This window comes from Platalea leucorodia, assembly GCF_965183815.1.
Source record: "Platalea leucorodia genome assembly, chromosome: 24".
NCBI classification, from domain to species: Eukaryota; Metazoa; Chordata; class Aves; order Pelecaniformes; family Threskiornithidae; genus Platalea; species Platalea leucorodia.
Window position 1 is genome coordinate 322,336 of NC_138846.1, and position 7,446 is coordinate 329,781.

Below are 7,446 nucleotides of genomic sequence, written 5' to 3' on the forward strand. Positions count from 1 at the left end.
GCTGCCTCTGTGTCTGTGGCTGGAAGAGAAACGTCCAGGTCCCTCCCCTGCTCCTGGGCATTGTGGCTGGGTGCCGCCCGGGCGCGGCGCCCACGGGAGTCCCAAGAGCAGCGCAGGGCGCCTGAGCCCCGCGGGGCGGCCGCTCGCCCTGCCCACCCCTGCCGCTCCCCCCCAGCTCCCAGTGGGGCTTACCCTACTCGGGAGGTGCTCCAGGCACCAGTCCGCTCCCAGTTTCAAGCGTGTGCTGCCTGGCAGGGGTTGAGCCGAGCCCAGGTGCTCTCCCGCTGCCTTTGCAGGCAGGGTTAGGAACTGGCAGGCAGCTCAGGATTTATCCTGCACGCAGATGCTCTGGGTCCTGGAGCAGGAGTGGGGGCGAAGCGCCTGGACCCCCCCCCCGCCTTGGTGGAAGCCCTGGGCAGGGATTGTGACCAAGCTTCAGCTTTCCGTGCTTTTCCTGCCAAGCTGGAGCTGCTCGCGGCCCGATGCTGGGCTGGGGGGTGCGTGGCTCACGTCTGGCCCAGCCCAGGGTGCAGGGTGCTCCCCGCGGTCGGGGCTGGAGGCAGAACCAGCTCCAGGAGCATCGCAGCGTGGTGGGCTCGGGGCGCGAGCCAGCTCTGGAGGGGGTCAGCTTCTCCTGGGGCTCTGCAGGGAGGGGGGGTGCTGTCCCCCACGGGGCCGGGGCAGAGCGGTCCCCGCTGCGACGAGGAGGCTCGGGGTGCACCGAGGACTCAGCACCCACCGCGGAGCCGAGGCAGCTTGAGCAAGCGGGCGCGGGGCCAGGAGCGCGTGCGGAGCGCGGGCGCACCCAGGACGGAGGGAGGGAGCTCGGAGGGGTGTGTGGAGCGGAGGCTTAGGGCAGGGAGGGCAGGGTTGCAGGCTGGGACCGCTGGGCCGATCCGGGTCAGCCGGGTTGAAGCAGGCGGGATGGGGCGCGGGGATGTCACCAGGGCTGACAGCAGCGACGCTGCGTGGGCTGGGCACGGCCCAGCGCCGGCTCCGGCAGCGCGCAGGGCAGTGGGTAAGCGGGTGACAGGGTCACGCAGGGAAGCTGGCGCGTCCTTGTGCCACCGTGCTACCGAGACGCTGCGCTGGGGCAGGAGCCCCGGGACCCCGCAACACCCAGGGGTGCCCGAGGCCTGGGGAGAGCTGGCTCTGCGGAGGGGCACGAGTGTCCCGCTCCTGGTGTTTGTCCACAAGAGGGAAATATTTCTCCAGGATCACAGCGATAGCGAGCCCCACTCCCAGCACCCCTGTGCCCGGGTGCAGGATCGCTCCTCCACCTGCTGCTTCATTCCCAGGTTCTTACTTACCAGCTGCCTTCAACATTTTGCCAGCCCTGGTAATAAAAGCTGATGTCTGGAGAGTGAATCATCCCGGGACCCCTGCCCTCGTCCCTGCGCTCTGCTCAGCTTGGAAGGACCGACGAGCTCTGGGTTAAAGGGAAAGGGGGTGAATCCTCCAACATCGTTGGGCTTGGCTCATTAATTCTTGTGCAAAGCGTTGGCTCATTTTGGGGTGCATGCCGGCGGGTGGCTGCTGGGGCTGGGAAGATGGGGACCCCCCCAGCAGCTGGCCTGGAACCAGTGACCACCAGCAAGGGCCGGCTCTCCCCACGCTCAGGGCTGCGATGCCGCATCAAGGCCCTGCGCACCCAGCTCCCACTTTGGCACCACCGTTTTCGGAGTCGCGATTCCCCATAAAAGCAGCTCAGCCCCAGCTCCGTGTTCCCAGTGTCCCCATCCCCACTGGCCTGGCTAAGGGACAAAATTCACCCCCAGGTTCCTCCACCTGCTGCGGGGCAGCTCTGGGAACACCGTCAGAAAGCCCCGGCTGCTGGGAGCAGCGGATTTGAGAGGATTTGGTGGGGCTGCCCAGCATCTCCCGTGCCAGCCGCTCCGTGCCGGGGCGTTGCCCTTCCCCTGGGTCTCACTCTTCCTGCTCAGCAAGAAGCTCTTATCAGCCGGTGTTGATAGGGCTGAGCTGCGGCAGCTTCCGCAGTGTTTTTGCTCCCAAGGAGCTGTGGGGGCTGCGGGGCTGCGGCCGGGCGGGGGGCAGGCAGAGCCGGACCCCGAAACGGGGAGGGAAAGGGTGTACGGGGCATCCCGGGCGGCCGGCAGCGGGCCGGGGGCAGCTGATCACCGTGGGGCAGCAGGGATGGGCCTATTAACGCCTCCCCAAAATTGGGGCTTATTAGCCTGGGTGTAGCAGCCGGCTGACACGTTAGTCACAGCTGGGGGTGGGAGACCCACGGGGCCAGGAGCTTCCTTCCCCGGGTGCCTGTTTGCCCCGTGAGTGGTAACCGGGGGCTGCCCAGCCCCGGTTGCCCCTTCCCCGGCGGCAGCTGGCCCGGGCGCCCCGTGGCTTGGCCCCACGTGGCAGGCGGAGGTGTGGGACCGTGGCAGGGCAGCGCTGGAGGGTAGGAGGAACTTTGAGGAATTGAATTGCCCCACAGCTGCATCTGATATGCCAGAAAAGGAGAAAATTAATCATGAAGCCTGGTTCCAGCCAGAGGGGGAGAGCGGAGCCGTTTAACTCTGTGGAGGGAAACTCTGAGCCCCTGCGTTCGAGGCTCTTGGGCAGGCGGAGCAGCGGCTGGGAGCTGGCCGCTCTCCGTCCCCCTGGACCAGCCCTGCTGAGAGATGCCGAGGGCATCCCCGCAGTGATGGGTGCCTGCGTGTGTGTCCACGGCAGCGGGCACCTCCTGGACGACGCGACCAGGACCAGGCGGTGTCTGCGTGCCTGGGTGAGCCGGCCCGGTTCGGCCCTGGCTCTTTGGACTGGGAGGGTTGCGCTCGGAGGAGCAGGGAGCGCTCCCGGAGCGGTTCGTCACCAGGGACAGAGGAGCAGAGCTCTGCTCCTGGCACGGCTGGTGTCAGCGGGTTCCCCTCCGCGGGTCTGATGTGACGGCGCAGCCCTGGCTGCCGTCGCTGGGGGCTGGAGCGCAACCCTGCCCGTGCAGGAGCTGGGGCAGTCGCCAGCTTGCTGCTACTGCTGCTGCCTTCCATGGGGCAAGCAATGCAGAAGGCTTGGGCAAGGCACGGCAGCAGCCCCGGCTCCTGCGTGGCTGCGCCGGGGTGTGCAGCCAGGTTTGCCATCCTCGCCTGGGGGTCCCGGACCCTCCCCGCGCTGGGTGCGCAGCCACAGCAGCTCCTGGGGGGAGTGGGGGAACTGGGGTGATGGGCAGGGGTCAATCACCCGAGGCGCTGTTAGAGCCTACGGCAGCCATGAGCCTGCCCACGGGCTCTGCTGTGCTTCCAGGGGTTCATCCACACCCCGCCTGACGAAAGAAAGAAATCAGCTCTTCTTTCAGGGCATTGCAGTGGGTTCTCGGAGCCGCATCTCCCTGTGCTGGTGGGGCCTTTCGCGCAGCCGGAGCTGCCAGCACAATGTCCCCGTCTCTCCTCCCCGGGGGCTGATGCCCTTGCACGGCAGCAGAAGGCTGTTCCCCGGCTCTGGCCCCATGGCGAGCAGACGTACGATGGTCCGGGTCCAAGACCAGCGGTAGGTACGGGCCGGGAGGAGAGCAAGGAGGAGCTGTGGGGGTGGGAGAGGGTGTGCTGCGGAGGGAGGTCTCGAAGCAGCTCCCCGTAAAGGTGAGGTGGGGAGGCTGGAGGAGGAGGAGGAGGAGGAGGGCTGGCGGCAGCGCAGGTCGGGGAGCAGCCAGAGTGGAGGCAGGTGGACTGCGGGCTCCTGGGAGCAATGGACCCATCTCACCTTCCTGCAAGGCGAGGGTCTTTGCAGGGGGGAGGACGGACTGTGCGGCAGGAGCTCCCCAGCAGCAAAAGGAGGAGCATGGGCAGAGGAGACGGTGCTGATCCAGCCGGGGACCACAGCCTGCCCCTCCACCCCCTCCTGCGCCTGCCATGGCTGAGGGTGCCCCCGCTCGCAGGCTCTGCTCCCCAGGACGCGCCGGAGCCGGGGGGACGCAGAGGGGCCATGGGGGCTGTCGGTGTCCTGGGCTGGCTGCTGCCGCTGCTGCTGCAGGCGGTGCCCCAGGCTGCAGGTGAGCGCGGGGTCGTGGCAGGGGTGGCAATGGGACAGCGTGGCTTGGGCGCCGGGGTGCCCGGGGACAGGGCCGGGAGCCCAGGGCAGCACCGGAGCGGGGGCGCCCAGGGAGGTGACGGGGTGCGGGGGCAGCGGCAGCAGGAGAGGTCGGGCAGGGACGCGGCCCCCAGCCGGCAGCTGCCCCCCCCCCCCCCCCCCCAGGCGCCCGGCCCTGCAGCCCCAAGTACTTCGGCCGCGATGCCATGGTGTGCGTCTGCAACGCCACGTACTGCGACACGCTGGACCCCGTGGTCCTGCCGGCCCCGGGCACCTACGTCAAGTACGAGAGCAGCAAGGCCGGCAAGCGGCTGGAGCGCAGCGAGGGGAGCTTCCAGCGCAGCCTGCGTGCCCCAGGTACCCGCTGTGGCTGGGCGGGCAGTGGGTGCCAGCACAGGACCCCCGGGCACCGCGAGCTGAGCCGGGGTCTCCCTCGCAGGGCTGCTGCTGACGCTCAACGTCTCCGCGCTGTACCAGCACGTGAAGGGCTTCGGCGGGTCCCTCTCCGATGCTGCTGCCCTGAACATCCTGGGGCTGTCGCGGCCGGCCCAGGACAACCTGCTGTGCTCCTACTTCTCCGAGAGCGGTGAGCAATGAGGGCACCGGTAGTGTGGGGCGGCTCGTGGGGTCCCCGGAGGGGGCTGTGCCCGTCCCCGCTGCAGGGACACCCATCACCCGGGCACCTGCTCCGGTGCTGCTTGATGCCTTTCCTGCTCCGCAGGGATTGAGTACAACCTCATCCGGCTCCCCATGGCTTGCAGCGACTTCTCCGTGCGCCCCTACAGCTACGACGACATCCCCCACGACTACAAGCTGAAGCACTTCAGGCTGGCGGAGGAGGACGTGAAGATGAAGGTGGGAGGCTGAAGCCACTGCCATCGGCACCCACAGCAACCCCTCTCCCGCCGGAGCTCCTGCGCGTGCCGGCACCCCCGTGACCAGGCCCCCCACGCATGGCGGCAGGGTGCGTGGGGACCGCCCGTGGGAGCTGGCACCTCCTCTGCTGCACGTCCTGGCGCATCCCGGCTGGCACTGGCAGGGTGCGGAGCCGCGGCGCCATGCCATGGGGTGGTGCTCGCAGGCTGCCGTTCCCCACGGAGGTCCCTCGAGTGCTCCTCTTCCTCCCGCGCTGGGCCGTGTGGTTTTGGGGGGCTGCAGCTGGAGCTGAGCCGGTCCCTCTGCCCCCTCCCGCAGATCCCCCTCCTGCACCGAGCCTCGGCCATGAGCAGGCGGCCGCTGTCGCTGTACGCCAGCCCCTGGACCTCCCCAGCCTGGATGAAGAGTAACGGGGACGTCCGCGGGAAGGGCACGCTGAAGGGGCAGGCGGGGGACAAGTACCACAAGACCTGGGCCAACTACTTCATCAAGTACCGTCCCCCGGGGCCGGGATGCTCCAGGACCGCAGGGGGCCGGGGCGGGCAGAGGGCGGGCAGGCGCGGCTGACGCTGCCCCCCGTTCCCTGTGCCAGGTTCCTGGACGAATACGCCAAAAACAACGTGACCTTCTGGGCGGTGACGGCGCAGAACGAGCCCCTCACGGCGCTCTTTGCGCACCCCCAGTTCCCCACCGTTGTCTTCACCGCCGCGCAGCAGCGGGACTTCATCATCCGTGACCTGGGCCCCGCGCTGGCCCGCAGCCCCCACCGCACCCACCTCATCGTCCTGGACGACCAGCGCATCCACCTCCCGCACTGGGCCAAAGCGGTGAAGAGCAAAGCCCACCGCCCTGCCCAGCTCCTTCCTCTCCCTCCGCTCCGTGTCCCACCCAAGCCTTGGGTTTTAGCTGAAAATTAAGCCAGCAGCCGCTCCCAGCCCCAGACAGAGCCTGCCGGAGAGGGAGCCGGAGCCAGCTAATTCAGTAGCAACCGCCTCCGCGTGTGCCTGGCTGAAGCAGGGACAGGAGGTGGCATCCGTGTCCCGGATTCCCGCAGCGCGGCACGCAGAGGCCCTGCTGGCACCTTCTCCCGGCAGAGTTCTGTCTGCTTCGGCTTACCCTTCGCGCTGCTGAAGAGCTGTTTGTGGGCATTACCTGAAACTAAAAGGAAAGAAAATAAAACGCGCTCCTGCCCCTGCCTCGAGCGAGGCTGGAGCTGCAGGGGAGGACGCGGCGCGTCCCTCCCTCGCCTCAAACGGGCAGCACCCGGGGACCAGGCAGGGCCGTGGTGCAGGAGCACCCGGGGGGGACGCGGAGGGAGGACCGGGCAGCGGCGGGGGCCGTGCGGGGGGCGAGGAGCCCACCGAGGGGCACGTCTGCCCCCACACACCCATTGCTCCGTACCCAGCGGGGTGCCAGACCCGCGTCGGCATCACCGATGAGCATTCCTGAAGCGATGTAACCGCTCATCCGTGACAGTCGGGGTGCTGCTCATGGCTTGCTGCTTGGGGTGCAGGTGCTGAAGGGGGGGGCTGCAGGGAGGAAGGGACAAGAGGGGAGGCAGGAGGCCCTCGGAGACCCCGCTGGCGCGTGGGGTCCGTGTGTCCATCCCCACGGGGCTCAGGGCGCTGGCGGCCCTGGTGTGAGGCACCTCCTCTGCCCCCCCCAGGTCCTGGGCAATGCCACCGCTGCCCGCTACGTCGCCGGCGTGGGGGTTCACTGGTACCTGGACGGCATCGTCCCGGCCAGCTGCAGCCTGGAGGCCACCCACAAGCTCTTCCCTGACCATTTTCTCCTCTACACGGAGGCCTGCAGCGGCTTCCTCGCCCTCTTTTCCGTGTCCCTGGGCTGCTGGGAGCGAGGGGAACGCTACAGCCACAGCATCCTGACGGTACGGCCCCCCGGCACTGCCCGCCCGGGGCTGGGGGCCCGGCTCAGCCCCGCTCAGCCCCTTCCCCGCCTGCCCAGGTCCTGAACCACTTTGTGGCCGGCTGGACCGACTGGAACCTGGCCCTGGACCTGGAGGGGGGCCCCAACTGGGTCAAGAACTACGTGGACAGCCCCGTCATCGTGGACAGCAGCAAGGACGTCTTCTACAAGCAGCCCATGTTCTACCACCTGGGGCACTTCAGGTGGGTGGGGGCCGGGGGGGCTCAGGTGCTGCCGCCAGCCCGAGACCAGGGGCACGATCGCTCTCCCGCTCCTCTCCCTGCAGCAAGTTCATCCCCGAGGGCTCCCGGCGCGTGGGGCTGCACAGCAGACACAGATGCCTCACGTGTCGGCTGGAGCACGTGTCCGTCCTGCGCCCCGATGGGGCCCTCGTCCTGGTGGTCCTCAACAGGTCAGCGGGGCCGTCGGGGTGGGGGGACACGGGGGGATGCTCGGCCTCGGCCGTGCCGACCTGCTCAGCCCCTCTCGCCCCCCAGGTTTGGCTGGGACGTGCCGTTCGGGATCCAGGACCCCGCCGTTGGGTTCATCGAGACGGTGGCTCCGGCCAACTCCATCCAGACCTACCTGTGGCACCAGCAGTGA

General features: G+C 68.7%; 1 protein-coding gene across 1 annotated transcript; it reads left to right on the forward strand.

Moving 5' to 3' along the window:
* Window positions 1-3,478: 3,478 nt before the first annotated feature.
* LOC309600399 (lysosomal acid glucosylceramidase-like) lies at window positions 3,479-7,446 on the forward strand (the record flags this gene model as incomplete). Its single annotated transcript, XM_082332735.1, has 10 exons — window positions 3,479-3,501; window positions 4,223-4,398; window positions 4,481-4,627; window positions 4,763-4,896; window positions 5,236-5,408; window positions 5,510-5,744; window positions 6,584-6,805; window positions 6,883-7,046; window positions 7,130-7,255; window positions 7,341-7,446. The coding sequence occupies 10 exons, from the start codon at window positions 3,479-3,481 to the stop codon at window positions 7,444-7,446; spliced, it is 1,506 nt and encodes a 501-aa protein (XP_082188861.1).